Genomic DNA, 26905 nt, shown 5'->3' with positions numbered 1-26905 from the left:
TGTTTGTCAAACCACATATTTTTTCATTTCTGCATATTGAATACATAGCAAATTTCTGACTTCTGCCAAATATAGTGATGTAGAGGTTTCTGTCATACATTTATTATGTGCCTTTTTTGATAGTCCAATTCAGAAAAAAAACAACATTTATCTCCTGGACATAAAATAAATGATGGTAGCAATGGTGATTAGCATTATGAGGGAATAAAAAACAGTCTTCAGTTTAAGTGTACCATTCAAACAGCTTGGCTAACATTTTTCCTCTACTCTTGAATGCTAATTGTGACTTTCAATTGGAGCAAATAGTCCTGCAAAACAGTGTAACATCACCTGAAAAATATTCCCCTGAAACATTGCACAGTGGGGGATGCGGCTATGCATGGCATATGAAATTAAAGATACGTCACATACTGGCACATCAGCTTTGTCATTTCACCCACGCTGTAGCATTGCAGACTTTAGGTGACATGCCACAGTTGAAAAGCCAGCATATGACAAGCTCTTCATTTAACTGAGTATGCCAGATGCTAGGAAATACTGCAGTCGCCACTCATGTTTTGTATAATCAGTTTCCAAACCGTTGTGCTCTCTAAAATGTGGTGTTTTGAAACACCATTTAGGCAGAACAATGATTATCTATACACTGAGTTTGCATCTGGAATAAAAAAATGGAAATACCCCACTCCCCAACTCTCCTGCCTCTACATCTGTAAATCATTTAAATCTAACCATTTATTTCAGGATCCTACATTTGCCAAGGAATATCAGAAATCCACATGATGTCCCAAGTGCCAGATTTTGTATTTGGATCTCTGATTTAGATGAATAATGTGTAAAAGTTCATGAGGTGTGAAACTGCATATAGATAGCTCCTCACTCTTTTATGCACAGGAGAACATTAAGGTTTCTTCCAAGGTCAGTTCAATTTATGCTCACCAAATACTATCAGAAATGTCAGTTGCCTTCAGAGATAGCAAATGACTAAGCATTTTGTTAATATTAATTTACTGCCCCACCATGCCCACTTTTGAACCCCCAATTAAAATACAAAGGCTGTGAGGACAGAGATGTCAAGATACATTGTTACTGTAATTAAAAAATAAGACTGCTAGCTACTGTGACAAACTTAATCTTTCACATGATTAAGGGCTATGAACCAGAGGTAATATTATAAATATTATAATTTGGTTCTTTGGCTGGTTTAAAATATAGTCATAATTGCAGAAGACATACCTATACAGCTTGTTACAGTTGCTTCAAAGGTACTCATTCGTTCTTTAACTGGGCTCATCCAACACATTATCATTACTCAGGTTTTTAACATAATGTACCTTATTTTCCTGTTCAAAACAATTAGATGACCACATAAATAGGCAAGTAAATTTTTTCACTAAAAACTGTTTTGCAGTTAATAGCATTGCCGGTCTTTGTGAATAGTTGGTAACTGCAGGCTCTTGGAGATGCCACAACAAAGAATTCTTTAAACACACAGCTGTACACTAAAGAACTGACTGAATGGATTTGATAAATTGGTTAAAAAAAAAGAAAAAAAAAAGGTTTTGGCTCAACAAAGTAAAAGCTGACCAAAGGATGCAAAGGAAACAAAATGTTCATGAACAAAACAAAATAAAGGAATCTATCAATTGGAGGAGTGCAAAGAGAAGAACTAATGTCCTTTATTTTGTTTTTGTTGATTTATTTATTGCACTTCATTTTATAGTTCACTGGTTCAAGTCTATTCCAGAAGCAGAAGCTTACTGATGTTTGAAAAATTCTCAATCTATGTTCATGTACTATCCGTGTCATAATAGCTTCCACATCTAAATTTTAGATCCTTTGTTGGTGACTCATCAAAAAGTGCAAGAGTTAGCTGGAATAATAAAGATTTATGTCTACTTTCAACCAGGAATGTTCTTCTGTGGAAAAGGATAAGACTTGTTTTGTCTTCCTTTCCAGCAAAGCTGCATAGGGAAGCTTTTCCTCTGTAACTGATCAAGTATGTGTGTCACTGAATCTGAATACTACTGGGACTCTAAAACTATACTCTTTAGTCACCATTCTTCTTTGTGCCTGGAGGTAATGTGAGAAAGTAAATGGTGGTCTTTGCTGGTTTTTCATTTTTTTTTCTTAATCTCTGAGAAGCTGTTGATGAGAAAAAATGCTTCTGAAACTGTGATTATAGATTTTTGGGACCATATCCTATTTTGAAGAATAGGACTTAAGGATTAAGCCAGTAGCTAGTATAATGAAAGAAATAGCCAAATGGGACATTCTTTGTGTCTTACGTGGTCTATCACAGAATCACAGGACTTTTAAGGTCAGAAGGGACCTATGGAGGTCCACCCTCCCTGTTCAAGCAGGGACACCTAGAGCAGGTTGTCCAGGACCATATCTAGACAGCTTTCAAAGATCTCTAGGGATGGAGACTCCACAACCTCTTTGGGCAGCCTTTTCCCATGCTCCATCACCTGCATGATAAAGAGGTATTTCTTGATGTTAGACAGAACTTCTTGTGTTCCAGTTTGTGCCCATTGCCTCTTGTCCTGGCACTGGACACCACTGAAAAGAGCCTGGCTTTGTTGTCTTTGCACCCTCCCTTTAGGCATTTTTACACATTGATGAAGTACCCCTGGAGTCTCCTCTTCTCCAGGCATAACAGTCCTAGTGCTCTCAGCCTCTCCTCAGAGGAGGGTTTCTCCAATCCCTTTATTGTATTGGTGGCCCCTACTTTGGACTTTTACCAGTATGCCCAGTACACGAGTACTGAGGGTCCCTGAACTGGACACAATACTCTACGTATCTGAATAGACAGGAAGGATCACTTCTTTTGACCTCCTGTCAATATTTTGCCTAATGCAGCCAAGAATACCATTAGCTGCCTTGGCAGCAAGGGCTCTTTGCTCACTCACATTCAACTTGATGTCTACCAGGACCCCCAGGTCATTTTCTGCAGAGCTGCTTTCAAGCTGGGTGGCCTCAGCATGTATTGGTGCCTGGAGTTGTTCCCCCCTAGATGCAGGACTCAGCCCTTGTTGAACTTTATGAGATTCTCGTCTGCCCGCCTCTCCAGCCTGTCAAGGTCACTCTGGACGGCTGCGTGGCCTTCTGGGGAGTCAGCCACTACCCCCAGTTTCATGTTGTCTGTAAATTTACTGAGGGTGCTCTCTACACCATCATCCAGACCACTAATGAAGATGTTAAACATCTTGTTTATTGAAGGCTGGACCCAGTGTTGACCCCTGGAGTACTCTACTCATAACTGGCCTTCAACTAGACATTGTACTACTGCCCACTGCCCTCTGGGTCCAGACAGTTTTTGATCCACTTCATCCTGCCCATATTTCAACAGCTTCTCTGTGAAGATCTTACGGGGGATTGTGTCAAAGGTCTTTCTGAAGTCCATGAATACAATATCCATTGCTTCTCCATGTGTGCTAACCATAGTGCATTTAAAACCGTATCAGAGTTTTTGCAAAAAAAAAAAAAAAGAGTAAATGATTCCTTCACTTGCTCTGGCCATTTGAATAGAATTTCAGTTACACACTTCCTGTTATATTTGTGTAAAACCTAAACTATTCCTGTTTTGCCTTTTTGGCTCAGTGAAGAACAGCTCAAAAGATTAGGAACAAAGCATTTTTGTAGAACTAACATGCACTTCAGATATTTGACTGCAGAAACTGTTGCTTAGCCACAAATGGTTTCTGTCAGATTCGGCTTTTATCTTGGATGTTCCTGAAGGAACCTGGATTAACATAATTAAAACGTTCATGAACCATCTCATTATAATTTTAGAAATTTCAGTGCTGAATAATACAATAGGGTTTATTATCAGGCTTTATGGATGAGCCTTTTTATTTAGTAAAATGTATTTTTTTGCATTCACTTTCACGTATATACTTTTATTATTTTAGTCTAGAATTTGAAAAAAAGAGATAAAATATCAGTAAAATTAACATAATTTTATCATCCAAAACACCAGGCAACTACTTTTTTTTACTGAATCTTCTTGTGCCTTCTTCATTAGACAGATCTGAAGTCAGACGTACATTATATTGCCGTGACTTCCAATTAATTCCAAATTAACCCAAAATTGAAAATCTATACAATCCATCCGGTTGTTGTAGTAGGGTGAGATACTGCATATCATTCCTAAAAACAAATTTGAAATTCAGGGGGAGTGAATCATAAAGGTGTAAGTACAGTCCGCTCTGTATGCTGCATTAGTCTTGGATGAAACTACCTGAATATATATATATATATATGGAAATATAAAATATCTGCAGCAATACCAAGGAATTTGTGATTTTTTTTAATACTGTTTTCTTCTTTCCAACATCATAGACGTATTGAAAATGTGATGTAGTAACGGAGCTGATAATGAAGGTGGTTTTCCGTTTCACACAAGTTATTGACAGCTATTATTACAGCTTTATAACACAATATGAGTTTGTAGCATTTTTTCTTTCTTCTTGCTCCTGTTCTGGCTTTTAAGGTGTTTTCCTGTATGTACTGGATCATCCCAGTACTCTTTTGTGAAGGATGAGGAGTTCTTTACAAGGGAAGCAAGGTTGCTATCAGAGATGATGCTGCAATTTCTTCTGCCCAATGTTTTCTTTACTTCTGCCCATAATATAGACATATTATATACATATTATAATATTATATATATAATATTATATATTTGGTATAAAAGAGTCTCTTTTACAAAAGAGCTCTCACTTGGAAGTTCATCTGCTCTGCAGCCCAAATATTTTTTTTTTCTTATTTATGGGTGAAATGTAATCAGCCTTTCTCTAGACCTAACATCTGGTAGACAGAAGTAGCATTATTTTTTGTTGTTGATGGTGTAGACTAAAAATAAATATCTGTTTGAAGTCTTTAAGGAGAGTTTATAGAGTGCTGAGAATTTTTCCTCTTACCTTGTCTTGTGTATCTCAAACCCAGTAATACATTTCATAAAATAATTACACCTGCATTGCACAGGTGACTGTGGACTGAATAGAGATTTTTCCCATTATAAAATTGATAGCAAGTATGTCCTTCTCACTGTCCCCTGCAGTTTACTCCTCATGTCTAAATCCTTGATTCAGCAAGTCCTCCCTGCTGTGAATATGTATCAGGTTGGTTACCTGGTATTTCAGTTTCATTACTTGATATTTTTTATTTAGAAAAATGAATTAAAGCAAGCATGGAAGTTTGGGGGAAGTGTAGGAGAATTCACCTGTTCCTGGAACAGACAGGAACCTCTGAGAAAGCAGAGTATTCTGTAAACAAATTAATATACAAGCATATACTACATCTTATACTCAGCTGTATGTGTTCATATTTGTGTACTTCAGGGAAACAGAACTGTTGGCTTTCCGTGCTACTTCATTTTTGGATTTATTTGGTTAATAGCATCTGCTGAGGAATAATTCACTGCTTTACTATTATTACTGTTATTGCACAAACAGTTAAAATATTAATCATAATTTTGGCTCTACATTTTAGTAACAGAACATTAAACATAATAATGCTACACTTAATAGTGTAGTAATATCTTTTCTAAATATTTTTACCAAGATCTTGGAATAAAATAGAAGATAATATACAGCAAATCCTTTCTGATTTTTAAGTTAGCTTAATGACTCCTGAAAGAAAGCTTTGAGAAGTTTGTGAATACTCACAGAACCTTCACTGAGTGATGGCTACTAAAAAGATGACAGCTAATGCAGTAATTGTATCTTTTTATGGAAGAGTTCTCTTTCCTTTTCTGAGCATTACATAATTCACAGTGAGTTTCTGAGCCAAAACTCAAGTTCTGGGGACTGAGAACCCATTGCTTAGGACCAGACTGTGAATTCCTTACTCCTGTTGTTGAATGTTTAGTTATTGTCTTCAGTGTTTGCATTTTTCGTATGAGTAAATGCACAGCAAGGGAAAAAGATCTTGTTGGTTTAGTCTTTAGTATCTGTTTCTTCAGCGGTATGTGTGAGTTCGGAGGATACTAATTTGATCTATCTTTTGGGCATATGCAGGCAGTTCTGTGTAAGTTTGTCGGCTATGGAAAAATACAAATAATGAACAAAAATAGAGATTACAAGTATTGTGAGCAGAAGACATAGAGATTTTCCCTATTTCTCTTGAAAAAAAATATTTTCCTGAAAGAGTTTTAAAATACTTGAATATAAATTTTGTTGATCGCCTCTTTGGTATTCGACTACGTGTAGTTGTGAAGCTGTGCCATAGGCTGCAGCCTTGTCAAATAGCATAGGGAAGTTGTAAGAAAATGGACATTTTTCATATAAGTAACATATGTGGATAAATATATAGTTAACTTTAATTATATGAGAGTCAATTGCCTTTTGGTGGGTACTTCCTCTGTAAACCTACAATATGGTTTATTTGCCTTTTCAGTAGTTATCCTATTATGGTAATTTTCACTTATATTTTGCAGACCTTTTCTGATCAGAAATAATTGCTCTTAAAATAATGCACTGCCCTAATATATTTAGATCATCTAAGATGAATTCTTTTGTGGTGATGCAACCTGACATACCTTGGTGAAAAATTGTAGATGCGGCATTTTATACATTAGGGAAAAACAGGCTGACTGCATGAGAAAAGGAGTGGTGAGTCAGGAGAGGGAGATGAATGACCTTTTCCTTTTTTTTTTGTTCTTTCTGTTCATCTCATATTTGTGAAACATTTCCAGAGGAGAGAAAATCCTCAGGTAATTAATTCACTATGATGTATAAATGCTTTCTGAATTGAATAAATAGCATTAGATTTTTTTTAAAAACGTTTGGGATGTAGGAACTCTAACAACAACTATTTGGACATTATTGACAAACAATATCCCTAAGTCACATAAACATTACCCTTAGGATCAATTATCAATTGATATCAATTATCCCAGAGTTTTCAGCCAAAAAGTTCTGTTTGATCTTCTTTGATAACAACAAAATCTAAGTGAATGCAATGTGTGGTCTGCATTTTCTTCTTAAATTTGTCTTTAATGGGGTAACTTTTTTCCCTCAATCATAAGTTGGAGTAATTATGATAACTCAGAATGGATTTAGACGTTTAAAAGCAAATCAAGCCAAACTAATTATAAGAAGAGACTGAAGACTGTGTATCACTTTCGCTTGTACTAATGGCTTCAGAAATTGGTATGTCTGAATCTGAACCTAGTTTGAGAGGTCAACTGTGTACTGTTCTCACCATCATTTGCAAACAGCTGGAGTACCTGTGACAACAGAAATAGTTAACATTAAAAAATATTACAAAAAAAATTATTTTGAACCACCTTTTACACTAGGTTCATACAGAGTGATATCTTAATATATGATGAAGAATCCTGGTAAGTAGATCCAAGCATCCTTCTTTTCTGTTGCTGAAACTTCAAATTAAAGACCGTGGCAAGACTCACACTAGGTGTAGCCTCCAAAAATACTCCTTAAGTTTGTTTTTTTAACTGTTTGCCCTCTGATAGGGGAAGTAATCTAAGTTCCATATTTACTAATGAGATGTTATGTGAGACTGTGTCAAAATCTTAGGTAAATGAAAATCTATCACGTTTACAATTCTCTCATATACAGCAGGTCACAGTTTCCCTACAGAGGAAGAAGCATGACCACCCTGTGGTTTTCCTGTATCAAAGATGCCATCAACAAACTAACTGTCTGATTCTAAGATTACTACATTCATCATGTTTGTTTATGCTCGCTTTTACGTTTAGCCAAAAATAAGCCACTTGTCTTTTGTCAAGTTTCTCCATGAGGATCAGCAGTAAATTCTGACTAGAGTCCACATTGCATCGTCTTGTTTTTGAGAATAGGACAAGACATTTCCCATGGTTGCCACAGTAATGCTATATAAAAGTGTAACTAATGAATGCAAATTGTGAAGATGCCTCAATGAGTTGCACTTATATCAATCATATTCAAAGAACAAATACCTCAAAGAAAATTGCAGAGTGACAGATTATTTAAATTCCTCCCTGTGGTGACTAAAATGTTAGAACAATTTATTTATTTTCAGAGATTGAGTTCCCTGCCCTGGGAGTTTCAGTAGTACTTTCCTTGGTAAATCTTGCATATTCAACATCAGGTATTCATTCAAGGTATTTGGCAGGAGCGAGTCAACATGTAAAAAAAAAAAAAAAAGCAAGACATTTGAGCTATCAGAAAGCTCAAGGTAAATTCATAAAGCCTACCATCTCACGATGTTTCAACAGGATTCCTGAGTGGTATATTTTCAGCAGCATGCATTAAATGATTTTTTGCCTTAATTTAATTAAGGATAGATATTCAAATAATTGTCAGTGAGTCTCTGCTCTTGTGTAACTGTGAATATTTTGGCCATGTCATCCTTTGCAGTATCATCTGCAGCTTGCAATATCCTCTTACTGCATTTGTTCACGATCATGATAGAACATAGATCTTAGTTCATGCTTCTGGTTTCTTTGGCAGTAGTTTGTAACCAAATCCTTTATTTAAAGACTTCTGCCTTGTGTTTCTCACAGAGTAATTAATCTGATTGTGGCCATGCAAGGTAGGTTAATTCTTCTGGACCTTTTGACTTGTTTTAAAATTATGGGTACTTCCAAGTTGGAATTTCTTCTCATTCAGGCATTCTTCCAGCTAAGAGACAAAATAACAAACAGAAGGTGGGAGAAGGCAAATGTAGATGCAGGGATTTGATGTACTCTATCCCTTGTTTGGGGATAAAAATTAAATATAAGTTTTCATTTATGATGTCTCAGGAAAAGGAAGCATTTCATATTCGCTCCTTCATGGACCCATCTACAATAATATTTTTCAGTGTGTGAAATGTTCTTTGAGGCATATTCCTATGAAGTGCTGTTTTTACTGCATACTAGTGAAGAGGCATGTAATGAGAAGAAAGTTTGGAACAATTAAATGAACTGTAGCCCTTTTATCCCTTATCCATTAAGGGAAGAGCATTGCAGTAAGCAGCTATGGTGAATAATAACACTGGAAAACTAAAATGAGAGCTGACATTAGTGATAATGCACTTTCTGCCTCTTGAAGGTAATATGCCCACAAAGCAAACAATTTGAAATACACTCAAAAGCAGAGAATTTTACTGGAAGCGAAAATGTTGGATAGCATACTGAAGCAAAATACAAATTTGAAATATAGTGATTGACAGTAGGGAAAGACACTGATATTTAAGTGCTAGTGGGATCGGCATGCTAAAACATTAAAAATGTTGGACAGAGCAAATCAACTTAATTTATATGTCAAAATCATTTGAAACAAATTACAAAAAGAAATCCATATAGATGTTGATTTCCCAAAATGCCTCATAAAAGTTTGAGAGTATTGGAAATCGAATCAGAACTTATGATAACACGCTGGACTTTGTCTTACCTTCAGTTACTTGGGGTTTGTGATCACTGCTAAGCTTACATATAGTTGAGGTTAAATCTTGTTACAGTTCTGAAATCTACTTGTGTAAATTTAGAGTTACAAATGAAGGATGACTGGCTGCAAGGGAATGACCAGAATGTCACACTTAATGGTCTAAGGAAGGAATGCATGTTCTGTTGAATATATTAATGTTCTGATAATGAAGATTGGATCATTTTCCCTTTATTTTTATTTATTTATTTACTTTTGAGGGATGTGGATTTCTGATTTAACAGTGATACAATACACCAGGAATATAAAGATGCCTAACACGAACCTTAGCAAATAAAACTTGGAGAGATACTTCAAGTATTTTTTACTTAATAGATGCATCCTCTAATTAGTTGTAAATCTAGCTTAAAAACAATTCACAGTGACACTCTCTGTTAGGCAATTTGCTCAGATCGATACCACTGTTTTTCAAAAGACTCCAAGTGGAGAAAGGAAATTGCTATCACAACATTGCCTATATTCTGTTAGTATTTTTTCTCAAGCTACCATAAGACTATATAGTTTAAAGAATTCCTGTGGGATTCCGAATTCCTGGAGAAGCCATTGATACAAATAAGTATGTGTGTTTATGTTTATGTAACCCTGTGCACCTGCACACAATACATGCTAAGACATCCAAGGCATCTGAAATATATTTGAATAAGTTATTAGACCTTTCAAACAGTATAGCTATTCTAGTCTGACTAGCCTGAATGTTTGATTTTGAAACAGCTGATGAATTTCTCATATTGACAAATGCATTTTCCTTTAAGTGTGTGTTTTGTATCCATAGGAAAACACATGAAGTTGCCATGGTAACTATGAATGTTCCTGAAGTCCTGGGATGAGTAAATAGCTACAGTTTGATAAATATATGGCTCTGTATGGGGCCTATGGGGTAATTCTGTCTATGGCCATTCTGACAACATCCAGGATGGATGGCATCTAGCATCCCATGGAAGCCTATAACTAGATATATACCGACTAGCTCATAGAATCTCTTATCACACGGGTGGTGATGTGGCTGGGGAAGTACTTTAACAGCACTTTATCTGATAGAGTCTGCCTGGCTTTGCTTTCCCTGGACTAGGCTAGCTCGATGCTAATTCATTCTACTGCAGCCAGAAAAAATGTGGTCATCTTTGCAAGGTAGAGCAGCACCCAGAACTGCTCTGATGGTTTGTGAGGGTGCAAGTTTGCTATGATGAGCAGCTTGTCATTTCTTTTGCAATCTTTTTATTACACCCAGAGAAGCCACTTGCATATACTGTACTTTTCTACTGCTTTTAGGCAAAGAGTAAAGACAACGCTGCAGCTGTCTAATGGTGAAGACTGGAAGCCAGAAATTGTGAGCCTTAAACATATTTTGTCATGCGAGTAAGTCAGTCTCACATCTCTGCTTAGCTGGGAGTGAATGGGAAAGCTGTTGCTGTTCAAGCGTGTTTGTGAATTCAGGGACTAGCTGCTACCGATACACGTAAGATCAGCTGCTGCTATAGATCTTACTAAGGTACTTAATTCCACAGGGATGATTAGACTTTCCAGTTTTCAAAATATTTAGTTTCCCAAGCTCATATAAAGATTGACCTTGCGACATTTACATTTGGACATATGAATCAAGACAGTGGACATGATTGCACTTACACTTTCAGTGTAAGAAGTATAGACTGAGCAATTTTAGTTAAATATTATGACATATCACAAAAAATGTTTCATAGTAGTAAAAAATCAGGTTAAGGAAAGTCAAATCTAATGTATTATAAACCTTTGCCTTAAATTTTTGTGGTCTTAACACAAAATATCAGTGCAGGGCCATTGCCTAAGTATATATCACATAGTTTTATGCTAATGAGACTACAGGTGAGTGACTCTATTCTCATTACCTTTAGCTATCATGAAATAATATTACAAGTTGGAGCTATAGACCCAAACTGGCTTCTTAAATCATAGTATCAGTTACTTAAAGTGATTCAACTCAGGTAAGATGGGATTCAAAGCTGTCATTCTCATATATGAGATCTAGACAAAGTTAAGTATTTTAGTTTAGTGAAAAACTTAGAAGTTTCTGAGCTGAAGTGAATTCATCTGCTGAAGATGGTAGATACTTTTGCCTGATGCTCTTAAGACAGCTCAGTTCTGCACAGCTTAGAAACTCATTTACTGTTTTGTTTAAACCTAAAACTACAGAACTTTGTATGTTCTTTGCCTTGATTTTGTTTTTCTTTCTTCCTTCATTTGAGGGATGAAATCTTTTTGACTGCTGCTAAGCAATGAATGCCTGATAAAATTTGGCTATTTTCAATGAAATAGAACGAGATCAATTTGAATAAGGAATATCTATCTTATGCTGGTCAAAATGCTCAGGGACAGAGAAGAAGGGGAAAATAGAAAGACTGGAAGGACTTTGGGTACTTTGGTTTCAGGGGAAGTTCAATAGCTCTGCAAGTCTGAAATTAGAAATATGTGCTATATGGAGAAATTAGCAGTAAGGAAAGTGGGCAATCTTTCTGAGACATCTAACAAAACTATAACACAATGATTTGCCAAGGTCAAATATTTCATTTTAATGCTACTTGAAATATTTCTGAAATACTTGTATGAAGCAGCGTGCAAGTCTGAAATCACTTCAATCCTATAGTGAAGGTTTTACAATGGAATAGAGGATGATAAATCAGTGGGAGAAAGCACATTACAAAGAAATATTTATAGGTCCTAGTAATGGCTTTTTAAAGCTGGAACATCTAGTAAGTGCTAGAAGGACTTGATAAAAAGGAACTTTGTCAATAAATGTTCACAGTTTCTAAGGTGGATTTGCATGATTAGCTCCAATGGCTATTACTTTCAAATGATTTCAGATGTTTTGGACTAAACCTGAAATAAACTGATACAGCACTTGAATTTTGTAGCAGGTGTTCCTGCATTTAAATACAGACTTTTACTGAGGATTTTCAACCTGTAATCACTCCTGGGTCAGATATTCTCACTTTCTCTTTCAGCTTACACAAAAGCTTAATGCTGTTTATTGCATGGGTGTTTTACTGTGATATAAACATTCAATACTTAAGTATTTCACATTTTCATAGGATCTTGTATGCCTACACTGAGCAGTGGGGTATAGTGCAAGGAACCCCAAACACGCTAATAATTTTTTTAAACCAGGAGAGAGTCATGGTTTAGCTTCCATTAATAAGCTAATTATCTGAACTCTTTGTCAAGACCAATGAACTTGCAAGATATGAGTCTTGAAAGACTTGAGGTATGATCTTAGATGATATGTTCGGCTTTGAGTTGTTGTATAAAATATACTCCTACTTTATATTTACCAACTGCTACCTGTTCTGTGCCACTCATGCGGAGTATCTTTGACAAATCTCAACTGCATTCTGGAGTTCATAGAAACTAGCTCGAAGCTGAAATGACTCTTAAATTCTGCTTGACTCCATTCCCATTTATGTTATCATTTATTCCTTGAGGAGTTACATTCTAGATCCAAGTGCAAATACCTTTGCTGCTATGCCTGGCCAGATGCAGAGGGCAAACCAGAATTAAAACTCATTAAAAAAGAATGGAGGATTTTTAGGATCTTCCCAAAAAGGATGTTCTGGAGAGGAGGCAAAGAAGAAATGAGAGCCTTTTACTTGTTCATTAACTTCTGTCTTTTCTATGACATTTCATAGGCGTAGGTTCCTAGCACTGCAGGCTGTTATCTCCTGGGGAGCCAAACACTACCTAACATCGTGTAAGAAGCTGTCAGTGACGCAGCATAGTGTGCACAGCCCTTTCATCTCACTAAGATCAATCCCTCACTCTCCTCAGAGTGTGTCTGTCTCTGCCTTGACTGAACCTTTTATCAGTGTTTATATCAAAACTCTTGAACATCATCTTTTTAAAATACTTTCCAAGGATAGATTTAAATTACAGCAAGCGATATTATAGGTCTCTTGTGCTTTATGAAGTGGGTGAGAGTAACTGTGATTTCATCAGATCTTCCTTTCCTAACACATCAGTTTACACAGACATATTTCCCATCTGTGCATCTTTTCTTTTTGCCTTGAGGAATTTAGCAGGAAATCTAGTATACATTCAAACACTACTAGAACTGAATAGTTTAGTGATTTCTATTCTGGTCACATCATCAATAATCCTCTGAATGCTTGTTCTAATACATAGTAAAGGTGTTGGGGAACAACATACGTAACTGTGTTGTGTGGAGTTAATTTGGAATCACTGAAGTACTATTAAACCAGCATGTTTGTAGTTACTTCTTATTCTTAAAATTTTGCCATTAGCTATAACCATCTGGGAGAGGGAGATTTCTAAGTCTGATATACAATAACGAACAGTAACATTGTCTTGCACTTGAAGAGCTATTTCCTTTTCCAGATCCCATAGATGTAAATTAATTTTGTCTTATACCTCTCTGTGTTGCAAGCACGTACAGAAATGATAAACTGAAACACCAAACCAGAATTAAATACTTGAACACATTTAAAGAACACAAACACCTTGTTCATAAAAAGAGCCAGAACCAAAGAACAGAACAATGAAAACTTGAATACTTTTGAAAGGCAAGACTATCAACAATAAATTTAAATTTTCTAGGCCTGGTAACTCATATGGAGCTGTACCTATTAATTTCAAATTTCTTTTTTTTATAAATACAACTTAATCTTACAGGATGACCTGCAGGGATAAAATTTGCAGTAAATAACACTAGACAGATACAAGCTTGTAAAGATCTTGCAAAACAAATCAACCAACCAACAGCAACGACAACAAGAAAAAACCTACAGCTGTGGACATTATTAAATTGAGAGCCTCATTATCTTCCCCAGTTGGGGACAATAAACTCACTAGGAACAGGTGTTCTACAAACAACTGTTCAGGTAGCAGGAGAAGAAGTTTGTTGTAGCGGGAAAATACAGTGGAAGAAAAAGTTGGAATGAAGAGACTACAATACTAAGGCTATATGAAATTTATCTAGTTGAGTCTCCTTGCTGTAAGGAGAACGTGTTTTTTGTGATACACAAGAAGCCTGCACGTGGGTGAATGCAGGTTCTTATTCTGTGAAGTGTAGATGTATCACCTCTGACTTCCAATCATTGTGCTTTCAGTGCATCTAAGTGCATCTAATGTTGTGTTTGTGAAGCTAAATAAGCTTAGTTTGTAGTTTTCTAGTAACCGTTATAATATATGGGTATGTGGTTACTAGTGTATCTAGTACTAGATGTGCTTGCTGAGATACTGCTTTTTATTTTAAAAATAAGCTATATGAAGATGATGTAGAATCCCTCATTTCATTACAAAACAACAGCATAAGTGACCGTGGATTTCATGCCTTGGAGAAGGAGCAATATGTGATGATAATTGTGAGGGGATTTTCTGAGCAAGCTAAAAGTCTGATCAGTAAACTTTCCGTTATTCTCACTCTGGATTGCCCAACTTTTCTTATTCTATTACTAATACTTAAAAGACCTTCAAAGCTTCTGTCCTGGGCTGTTGCTTTTTTTTTAAACCTCCACTTTCTTTGGGTTCATAACTTAAACTGAAAGTAGGTGACCCAGTAGTTGTTATTAAGAATGAATATAAAGAAAGCTGTTGCATCCTCTATTGTCTCCAGTGTTAAGAGGCAGGTTTTAGTATGTTACATCTCAGCCTTCAGTATCCTGGCAGTGGAGCTGTAGAGCTAGCTCCCTGTGTTTTTGTGTGTCGGTCATAGTTTTCAGTTCTTGGTAGTGAGTTATTAGCGTAACTCTTTAATATACTCTTCTGAAGTAGTTACATATATATCACTTTTTCTCCTTTGTTAGGGTTTATTTGTCTTTTAGGAGCTAAGTATGTTTTTCTCTCATGTGCCTTGATGTTTACTCTTTAACATTCTGGAACAGTGTAGATGTATTTTGTAGCCACCAAAGTTGTACAAAATTGTGTTTCCTGCTTATGCCATTATTGTACATAAAAATTTCTGAGGTCCCTTTACATTGTAAAAACTCTGAGTTATCATGCAGCCCTCAGTAGTTTCTGGTTGTAATGGTGCACATGGCAGTATCACCTGCTGTTCATATTACTCTGAGTTTTAAGGGTCTGCTTAATGCTTCAGTAGTTAAGGCTTTGAGCACTAATGTTACTAGACCATAAGAATCATACTGTGAAAAGCAAATATGCTTTTTGTGGCTGTCCTTTTTTTTTTTTTTTTTTGAGTGGGGGGTGGGGAATGTTCCTATATAGCCAAAGTTCAATTTTGTAAACTAACAATGTTGTCTAAAATAGAAGAAAACCTCTTGGTAGAGGAAGGCTCTGATATAGTTTAAGTTAGAAGAGAGAGGTTGAAAATCTTTGTGTGTCCCTAATATTTCCTTTCTGGTGCAGCAATCTAAGTTGAGCAGGCTGGATGTTCTTGTGTGCTGTAGGAAATCTCCAGTAATGCATCATTGCCTTTCTAAGTGCTGCTTATAACAATAATGTTTTGCATTTATGCAGAACAGAAGACTAAAATTGGTGACTAGATCAGGCATAAAAAAAATATTCTGAGATGTCGTAAGTACGTGGAAAGTATGTAAGCTCGTCACTTTAGCTGCACGTCAGATGTTACCCCAATAGCTAGCCCCATGCCCCTGTTTTCTGGTTTTGGCTGGACATTGTGTTCATCTCTTCCTGTGTTTGTCCTGCACAGCGCTGTAATTTGAAAAGCAGTTCTTCCAAACTATCATCCTTTAAGGTTAGGACCATGCTGCATGAGTGAAGTACACGCATGAGCTCTGGGAGCCCTAGCCTGCCTTTATCCCCATCTTTATGGGGTGTACTCTAGGCATATCAGTGCGAGCAAGTCTCAGCCAACCAGTTCTTGCTGTACCTCTTGGTCTTATGTTGAGAAATTGCTTGTGCTAGTATAAATGCTATGTCTGTCTGGTTGGACTGTCTTGGGAGTTTTCTCATTGCACTCAGTGCCTTAATCTTATTTAACTGTGGATATGCACTTCACATCAGACTTTGTACAAGGAGCACAGAAAAGGGTTGATGGCACAACCCTTTTCATTTTTTTAATCTTTTAGTAACCATGTTAGAGTTCCCATCCATATCCCATCTCAGATGGCACTGCATGGAAAAGGGGCCCAATTGCTTAGTTTCCTCTTGCACCTTATGTCCTAATTCACTAGAACTATGTATAAACCAGTGGTATTGACAGCCTATGGCTGCTTTTAATGGGCGATTGAAAAGTAGCTGAGGAGAAAGTAGCTACTGTCAGTAGGCTTGTATTTACCATATGGGGAGTCTAGTTGAAAACTGCTGAAAATTACAGATGTAGACAATACTGCACAGTTTCTTCAAAACTCAAAAGCCCTCTGGCTTAGATCAGAATCCGCTAGGGGATGTCTTGTCCTTCCTCCTTCGCCTATAACTTTCCTGCTGAATCATGTTAGCTTTCATTCTCTGGCTTGTGCAGCCAATGCCCTTCTGGTCTCTCAAGTGACCTGTGAGTTCTTTTCTCTTGCAAACAATGGCTTCCTTTCCAAAATTTTCATATGGTAAATTTGTTCTGAAGGCCCAAGTCCCCATCCAGGTGGGTATGTAGGTAGCTGTAATTATTTTTGCATGCTGGCATTTTGCTGAAATGCATAACTTGATTTAAGAACTGAAGCTAGAGTTCTGTTGCTTAAAGGAGTCTTTCTTTTGTGGATATGGAGATAAATTGTTTTTCACTCATTTTTTAAATGTTTCTTGAGTTTGCAGTCTGTCACAGGCATATCTGAATTCCAAGTGTTAGACTTGAATTTAACATATACCTTTGAAATATTCTAAAACAAGTCATCCAATTGAGTCTGAGCAGTAAGCTGCTTTCTCTTCTTCCCCCATTTCCTGTGCTAATTATGTCTCCTCCTAGAAAGATCTGTGCTCATTTGGTCCTGCTGAGGTGGCAATTCAGCCTGGATTGCTGCATTATTGTTATGTTCTGTTATTATCCTCTAACTGCTTATACTGCTGAATCATCCTGTCTCATCTACTATTGTCTTTGCTTGTGATCAGGTGCTCCAGTGACCTTGGCACCTACAAGAATTTTATATTGGGTTGCTGTGGGGAGTACAAAGTTAAATAGAAGTTAAAGCTTTTTCAAAGCAAACTATGATTCACTTACTGAGCAATGCAGACTGGATAAAGAAAAGGATTTGAAACCTAAGAAGATCTAATAATACCTTGCTTATGCCTGGCATTTCACTCCAGTCCTTAGATAAATATGACTTACCTTTGGCATCCCATGCCCAGTTCTCTTGGGGACCAAATTACAATCTGCTTGCTGCAGACTCTGACTTTGTTAGATTGCTGCAGCTGACAGCTGCAGAACTCAGGACTGGCCATCAAGCCAATAGCAGTGAGTTTGCAAACATGCTTATGCTCTGTCTTAATCTGAAAATAACAATGATGGGCAGCTAATACATGTGGCACTAGTGATGGCTGAGCTTATCTGATGTAATAAAAGTGGATATACCTGTGCACATGTGCACTTTATTCTGCTTTAAAAAAAAAAAAAAAAGACGCTGGTTTTTGTCTTTTTTTTTTTTTTTTTCCTAGCCCTTGCATTGTCATACTTTTATTTTCTGGTAAATGAAAAAAATGACTGGGGGTGGGAAAGGAAAGGCATGCTGGAAAAGCATGCTTTCTTAAGTTATGGAAATGACCTTAGGAGTGACTTTGACAACATGTCTCACTGTCTTAACAAATTAATTAACATGAGAAGACTGTGTGATGCACCAAATTTTAAGAATAGCACTAAAAGCATGGATATCTATGAATTCATGAAAAACTGACCGTTTTAACTATTAGGAAGTTGCAGGTCAAAGATGATCTTGAAGACTTAAGAACTCTACTTCATGGCTGCGTTGTACAAGTGCTTATAACTTGTATTCTGTTTCACAATATAACTTGTTCTTTTTTCTAAACATTGCTATTTCATCATATCACTGGCATTTTTTTCAAGTTAGCCTAAGGTATAGCAAGTTTTTTAGCTTTATTATAATTAGTAGTAGTTTGAAGTTTGACAAGAATTGGTGATAGGGTTCATCTAAAGATTTGTACTTGAAAGATAGTATTGTGTTTTCATTTGTCAAGATGAAACTACTCATTTTTCTGAAATCTGTCAGTCCCCAAAGTGTGTTATGCTGAAATTACCCTGCTGTTGGGGTTGGCCTACAGAAGTCAACGCTGACATTCTGACTACATAAAACCTCTTGATAGATATGAAGAGTTAAGCTCTTTCTCTCAAACTGCGTACTACATGTGCTTAGAATAACTTCTTATATTTCATGTTTGGACTTCTTTTGTTGTTGTTGTTGTTGTTTCCCCCCCACCTAGCTCCCCACACCCCTTTGAAAGGGATGGAACTAGTGGGACTATATTTAGAACCCTTGCTTCCAGTTCTGGCTGAAACTGAGAAGAAAGCTCGTATATGAAGAATCTGAAGAAACAAAACAAAAACAAAAAGTTATTTGATCTATACAGCTTGTGGATTTGATACCTTTAAACATTGTCATTGGATTCTCTCTTTCTAAAGCTTGTGGGCTTCCTATCTTGAATATAAAAGGGGTAATGAGTTTATACTCTGCTACCTGGAGCATATAGGTGAGTGTAACTACACTGCATATGAAGAACAGTAGGATGCTTCTTGCAACCATTGTCCATTTATTGGCTTCAATAGCTGTTTCATTAAGCAGCTGATATGGCAATACTGAACTCTGAATGTCCATAGAGAAGGTCCTTGAAGGGTGGTGGGCAGGCTTCTGGAATTGCAAAATATCTGCTGCTCTGTGGAGCAAGGAAAAGCTGACTTCCTTGTCATATAGAAACCAACACTCTTAAAAACTTCAGTTACTGTAATTCTATATCCAATTCTCCTTTTAATAAGTATGTTTTGAATCCTTTTTTTTTTTTTGTGAAACAACAGTGTTGTTTTTGTCTTTCTAATTTACTTTTTGTGTGTGTGTGTCTATGAAACTGTTGGGACAAAATCATTCAAGATAGTTTAAGTGAATATGTATATATGAAACTTTATTTCTTAGAAATGAAAAATCCCTTTAAAAGTAGGATTGGTTTAAAGAGAACATTTAGTAGTGCTGAAATATGCATAAATTCTATTTAAGTATGAAAGTCAAGGCTTATTCATCATGCATTTTTTTCTAACCTTTCATCACTGTACTATTTCCACCTAAAGTGACAAATGGATCTGTCTTTCTTGATTTGATAGCTTTATAGATATTAGATAAGGAAAAAAAATGTTTAAATAGTTGGATTTATCCTTGGTGAATCTGGCTATCCTTGGTCAAACTGGATATACTGATGAATTATTTTTATATTCATTTAAAAACAAATAATTTCCCCATCTATTGCCAATGTGTCCGTGTTTCCCCCCACCCTGATTCTCCATGTAACTTGTCGATATTTCTGTTATTGTAACTGAGTAGTTTATATTATTTCTTGTTATGAATTCAGTGTAAAATCATGTCTGATAAAAGAAAAACATTCTTCACGGTGATCAGTAAAGTAGCATGATGCTAAAGTAATGTAGTGCTTATCTGCAGGAGCACCAGATGCAGATGTAGTACTTGTCGACATTCAGGATCTTTCATTCTCTTCTGAAATATCATCTCCTCTTTTATAGATATTCTATTATGCAGGAAAAAAAAAATTGAACGCTTAGCCAGAAATCAACTGTGCCGCTGCATATATCTAAAACAGATAAAAGGCCATCTGGAGCAGAACCGTCTATTCCAAGAATTAGTTTGAACAACGTGCTTCAAACCTATGGATTTTTTTGGACAACTCTAATAGAGAATTTATACAAGTCCCCTTTTTCTAAGGATGATTTCCAGTGCTTGTGATTTTGGAAATGGTTATAAACTGCAGGTACCACTGACTTCTCGATTATGAAGCAGTAAGACACTGTTCTACTTCAGGGCTTGAATAGTTTTCTGTGCATTGAAAATACAATGAGCTGTCTTGTTAAAGATTTCTTCTTTGGAAATAAGAGGAAATAATAATAATGAGTTGTAACTTGACAGGCTGAACCCTTCATAAAAACAAAAACAACCAAAAAAATAAAAAATAAAAGCACAGCAAGGCTTATAGTAGTAGAACTATTAGCTAACCTTTTCATGAAACATCATGTGTTGTGGAGAAAGACAATGCTTTCTCAGATGCAGAAATGACTTGCTAGTTTTATTCCATTGCTTCCAATTTTCTGCTACCTATAAAACACTCCAGTCTCTTTTTTTTTTTAATTAATGAAGGTCTATCGGAAGGTCTATCGACCAACATTAACTAGATCTGAAAGTTTTTTTTTCCTAAAAGTGCAAGAGGGAAGAAGTGTGCCGTGCACTGTAATTTTCTTTGAAAAGTAGGTTAAAAAGGTTACAATATGCTCTTTCACTGTTGCTCATAAAAGCTAAGCCATTACTGTGAGTTACATGGAAAATCACGGCTTAGTTTGGCAGAGAGTGGCTGAGTATTGCATTTCTTTTCATGCACCATAATTAACATCTTGGAGACCTTGCACGTTACTAGTTTCCACTTATATTTACTTGTAAATTAAAAAAAAATAAATCAGCAATGCTAATAGCCTGTATAGCTTTAATAGACCTGTGCTGGGGTAAGAGTTTGCTGGTAGGTAGATGTTTGTTCAACAGTACTCGTGAGAAATCTTGTCATCCTAGAATTCTGTGAGTAAACAAAAAATGGGTTTTAATTCCTTAGCAGGATATTTTTTTATTTTTTTTTATTTTTATTCCCTTAAGGGACTGTTGTGGTTTAACCCGGCTGGCAGCTAAACACCACACAGCCGTTCGCTCACCCTCCCCCCTCCCTCTCTGGGATGGGGGAGAGAAACGGGAAAGTGAAGCCTGTGAGTTGAGATAAAGACAGTTTATTAAGACAGGAAAATAATAATAACAATAATAATAATAATAGTGATAATGGTAATAGTATTAACAATAATAATGTGTAAGAAAACAAGTGATGCACAATGCAATTGCTCACCACCCGCTGACCGATGCCCAGCCTATCCCCGAGCAGCCGGCCCCCCCACCCCGGCCAGCCACCCCTATATATTGTTTAGCATGACGCCAGATGGTATGGAATACCCCTTTGGCCAGTTTGGGTCAGCTGTCCTGGGTCTGTCCCCTCCCAGCTCCTGCTGCACCCCCAGCCTGCTCGCTGGCAGGACAGAGCGAGAAGCCGAAAAGTCCTTGGCCTGGTGTAAACACTGCTCTGCAACAATTAAAACATCAGCATGTTATCAGCGCTCTTCTCATCCTAATCCAAAACATAGCACCCTACCAGCTACTATGAGCTACTTAACTCTGTCCTAACTGGAACCAGGACAGGGACTTCTCTTTTCTTTTCTGGAGAGGGATTAAGTTATGCCTTCAAATACTTTCTGGGGAGTTCTTTTGGCTGATATGGGAAGATGAAATATAATGGTAACTTTTGTAAAGCTGTATGCTCTTGGACCTGCAAGTGACAGCATGGGCACGTTTTCTGTTTAATTAAGCAACCTTTGTACTTGAATCTCCCTTTAATGTAAGGAAAGGAGCAACGGCCAAATATAATACATTATTACAAAGGTCTTGCGGCTGCTGATATTGGTGACTTTTAAAAATTCTGCTCTGTATCCAGTGTTAAATTATTAACATTGTCTACTTAGTATTTCTATTTATAGTTTGTGTACTTGTTGTGATATGTGTTAACAGGCCTGTGTAGCCTCACAGAAAGAGACCATGACTTATTTTGAAGTTCCACATAATTCAAATAATTGGTTAATGCATAGGAATAATGATTATATACGTTGATTATATATAATGATTATATAAGTTGAGATTTAATACATCAAAGTAGAATAAAAAAATCCATCAAATTATACAAGATTAGATTCTTTAGTTATGGCCATCAGTAGAAGATACAAATCTTAAATGGCTAGTTTAAAAAAAATAAAAAATGCAGTAGTATTTTTTGTTAACTCCTTGGAAATGTGGAAATGATGATAGTGAAAATAGTTTGCAGATGGTCCTGAAATAAAGGAACAAATATTGAGTTGTGCAGCTAAACAGGAGTAATTCTTAAATTCATAAGTACCGTTTATAGAGTAGACTGTTCATTTGACACAAACACAATAGCAGAAGCTGAAAATCTGTTGTCATTATCACAATGAACTCATATTTTTATTCTTGGTGTTTGCCACCGACTCGCTTTTAAAAAATTATTATAGCCACAATTTGCGTATTGGCAAGGTATTACAATACCTAATACCCAAATGAATGTAACTAACAAAAAGTTAGAGTTTCATTGATATTAGTGCTTGAACTCTTAAAGCACATAAAGTTTTATGTGTTGAAAGAGGCACTATATCCAAGCATAGTATTTTATATAAAAGATGCCTTAGTTCTATGCAAGTGGAGAAGAGACTAAGAGGAACACTACCAGATACACTACTAATCTGCATATGTTCTGCTCTTTAGGTCCACGTTAGTAGTGGGCACTTTGAGCTTGTGTTCCCGTCGGCTGGGATGGAATTAATTTTCCTCCTAGTGGCTGGTGTTTGGGACTTAGGATGAGAATAATGCTGATAAGACACCCGTGTTTCAGTTGTTGCTTATCAGTGCTTACACTGACTTCTCACTTCCTCATACAGTCTGCCTGCTAGGGGGCTGGGGGTGCCTGAGGAGCTGGGAGGGGACAGCACCAGGACAGCTGGCCCAGACTGGCCAAAGGGCTATTCTGTGCCACGTGGCATTGTGCTGAGCAATTAGGTGGGGTGGGTGGCTGGGGGCAGGGGCGGCGATGGGGACTGCTGCTTGGGGACAGGGTGGGCATCAGTCAGCGGGTGGTGAGCAATTGCATTGTGCATCGCTTGCTTTCTACTGATTATATTATTATTGTTTCCATTCTTTTTCTGTCCTAATTAACTGTCTTTATCTCAACCCATGAGTTTTTACCCCCTACACCCCCCGGTTCTCTCCCACATCCCACTGTGGGCATGGGGTGAGTGAACTGTAAAAACAAAGGAATGACAGAACATCTGTCAGCCAAACTTTTCTTTAAAATAAATTTTTTAGCAAATTTATACTTCTATATAATTCATTGCTTAAGTGACCTAGAATAAGAAATCTTTGACCTGCTCAAAGCATTTTCATCTGTTATTATATTTCAGTTAGTATCGTGTAGTGCTTCTGTTTGGTGGCATTTTTTTGTCTGATGTAACATACTTTTTTGGGTGGGACTGGCATACCTTATGGAGAAATTGCTTGCTCATGTTTGACTTCTTTAAGCTTGCCTGAGTTTTCAAGTCCTTGCTCAGCTATGCAACATCTTCAACATTTCTAGAATGTAATTCCTCTTTGAAAAATACCTTTACAAATAATACTTTCTGACTTATCAAATCACCTTCTGTAGCTATCTTGTCATGTCAAAGCATACATGTACATATTTCATTATATTTAGAGAGTAACTGAGAGCCTTCCAAAAGGTCAGACTGTAGTAATGCAAGAAGTGTTGTGCCAGATCTGACCATTTCTGAGTTCAGTCCTGTGTATTGTCTTTGACAGTCCAGGGGCCTTCAGAGGAAAGGCAAGGAAACAGAAAACAAAGTTGTGGAAGAAGGTGGTCGTCATGAGTCATTCTTCATCTAAATTAGCTTTAATCCTCTAAATATCCAATAAAACTTTCTGTCCGATTCTACTTTAGATTTTGGTAGTGGTATGTTGAATCTTGCATAAGAAAGCTAATGACTTTTCTTAGCTGAGTTAAAGACAATTTCTCTTATTCTTCTAATGAAAAAGTATCTTTCTGCTCTCAGCTTAAGAAGTTAAAAAACATTGAAATTGTAAAATTGCTTTTAAATTCCTGCAGCTTGATGAAGACTATCTAAAAAGAAACCTAAAATAACCAAACTGTAAGAGCTATGGGGCCAAGATTATTGAAGTGATATGTTTGGTCCATTACTTGCGCAGCAAATGAAGCTAAGGGAATTGGATGCATGCCTTGTTCTTTTCCAATAGCAGTTTCTTGTTCTTCTTATCCCTTCGTTTATTTGTCTTAATTTCTGTGGGGATTCTTCCCAGGTAAAATGGGACTGAGCTTTGAATAGAGCTTGCTTTTTTCCATTCCAAAATGAGTGCAACCTACAAGTGAACACACATGGTGGGCTTTACCAGAACTCTTTAACTTGAACTCAAAGGTAACTGCACTTTAATACTGCACTCTGCAGTGGTAATTCCACTGCACACTTGGAGGTTTTTTTTTTTTTTTTTTAGGTGTGAATAAATAGGAATGACAGGAGCAGTAGGTGTGGGTTACTTTTTTTGAGAAGGCAATGCTAACTATTTGCTTTTTTGTTTTGTTGTTCTTAAACTGTATTTATGATTGTGGGCAAATCGCTCTATCTCGGTGTTGAGAACTGCAAGCTAGTTGCAAGGTTGCCCCCCAAATAAGAGAATTGTGATATTTTAAAACTTGTTTTCTGACTGCTATATGGTGTAAATCAGTGCAGTTAAAATAAATTGGATTGTATCGGTGACCTTAAAGTTTGTATTTCAAAAGCCTGGAGACTCAACAGCTACAATTTCCTGTTGAATGCTTACAGAAGCTGCATATTATGATGACCCCAAATGGGTGGCTCTTAATTCAGGTGACTTGTCAGCAGTACAGGCTGAGGAGTGCAATTCAGCTTAATTCTCAGTCAGTTCTCCTGGATCCAGAAAAGGACATCAAGCCACCATTTGGATAGAGAAATGGAGGCTCTCTCTGTTACGCAGTTACTCACTAATAACTAGAAGCACGTGCAACTCCTGAGGTTTCTGAGGAGTGAAGGGCTGCAAGCTCTGCAGCCTCTATGTGCTTTCGTCTGTTCACTCCTGGTTTGCTCTTGACTATTACTGGCATGTTACTTGGCCAGCATGTACTTGTTCTTGACTTAGTGGCTGCTGTTAGCTTCTTTGTTTTAGTATCCTTCTTAAAATAAAGAAGTAACGTAGTTTGACCGTATTTTCAAATAATTGGAAAGTAATGATTTTCTTTACATATCTTTATTTCTTTGTCAGTGGAATGTTGAAATGTGCTTGTAAGTGAAGATTTAACGTGCGTTAACAATACAGTCATTCACTAAGCTTCTCCTAATACTACAGGTTGTCAGTGATTACTGAATTATTTTTTAGTTCCTGCTTTTTTAGATGATTGCTGAACAGTGCCATATTTCCTGGCTTCTGAAATGAAACCATTTTGATTTTTTTTTTTTGCATATTTTCTTATTCACCTTCTTTTACACAGCAGTTTGAATTCCTTTTAGAGAAAAGAACCTTGGTAACAGGCTTTCAACTTTGTAGTGCTTGTGAGGCAGTCATTAATGGAGCCATTTTGATATACTTTTTTCCATGGCAGCCTTAAGCTGGAGACACAAGTGGCTCTTCAGTTTTTATTTGAACTCTTGTCTTTAGGTCTTCATGTTTTTGATGAATGGATGCTGCTTTTGGAGTTTCTAAATATATGTTGGAAATACCTAAAACATATTAAAGGTCTCTTAAGTGGAAAGAGAGTGAAGCCCATAAATAAAGCATGAGAGACATGCTTTTGGAGACATGTCACACCTGTTGTGGAATTTGCATTGTGAAATTTCAGAATATCAGGCTGTTTTTAGAAAGATACATCATTAGAAAAAAATTACTTCAAAGAGTTCCTTGCCTGCTTGAGTTGGGAGTGAAAAAGTGACTTAATGCTTTGATCCTTCCCAGGAAATCAAGCAATGTAAAGGGCGGGGGGGGGAAGCTGTGTTTGTAGAGTAATGTTATGCTGCCTACAAGTACAGTGTAGATGCTTATTGGCTCCTGCAGACTACATCATCATACAATTTTCAGTCACTGTAGGACTACCCATTTTCTGTATCAACTTCTTGGTGATAAAATGTTAATAAATCTGTGATAACAAAAACAGTAAGTTATCTAGCCACGCTTACTAGGTGAGTGGCTTCAAATTCAGCATTACTTTTCAGAGAAAGAGTACTGTCAACCATAAAATGCTTAATCCCAGTATAAATGTTTATCTAAATATTCTGTGAATTCTTATGCACCCCTCTTGAGGGGAAGGAGGAGAAGAGAAATGTTACCATATCTGTAGCCAAGCTTGAACTTTGCTTTATAGTGAATGTATACACGCTCAAAAAGGATTAGACTCTAACATCTAAGACTGGTTTTAGATCCTCTACTTGTCATTCATTATGTGCATAAAAACAGCTGAGGACCTGGAGGAAGATAGGATGTAGAAAAAACAGCAGCATCTTTCTCTGGGTAGAGGAGCCCATTTCTGATGCATGGCACTAGGAGCCTGCAACAACTGGGGGGAGAAGTCAGTACAGAGAGCACAAGTGCACAAGCTGTCAGGAGTGAAGAGCTGGCAGTGAGCAAGGAGAATTGCTTCCTTGCTTAGCTCTTGCTGTGTTCAGGGAAACGGGACCTGATACTGTC

The 26905-nt window shown here is 36.8% G+C and overlaps 1 protein-coding gene across 4 annotated transcripts in view; it reads left to right on the top strand.

Moving 5' to 3' along the window:
- CACNA2D3 (calcium voltage-gated channel auxiliary subunit alpha2delta 3) overlaps window positions 1-26905 on the top strand; it is a 531247-nt gene that overhangs the window by 32614 nt on the left and 471728 nt on the right. For 2 of the 4 annotated variants that reach the window (XM_048047522.2, XM_048047521.2), the window contains one exon: window positions 10698-10784. The exons of the other annotated variants lie outside the window; for them this stretch is intronic. In XM_048047522.2, the coding sequence (XP_047903479.2) occupies window positions 10698-10784 (87 nt within the window). The remainder of the gene's footprint in view (window positions 1-10697; window positions 10785-26905) is intronic. 4 annotated transcript variants of the gene reach the window in all.

Source organism: Anser cygnoides, chromosome 10, assembly GCF_040182565.1.
Source record: "Anser cygnoides isolate HZ-2024a breed goose chromosome 10, Taihu_goose_T2T_genome, whole genome shotgun sequence".
Taxonomy (NCBI): domain Eukaryota; kingdom Metazoa; phylum Chordata; class Aves; order Anseriformes; family Anatidae; genus Anser; species Anser cygnoides.
The sequence above is the reverse complement of the archived record's forward strand: the minus strand, read 5'-3'. Positions and strand labels throughout refer to the sequence as shown.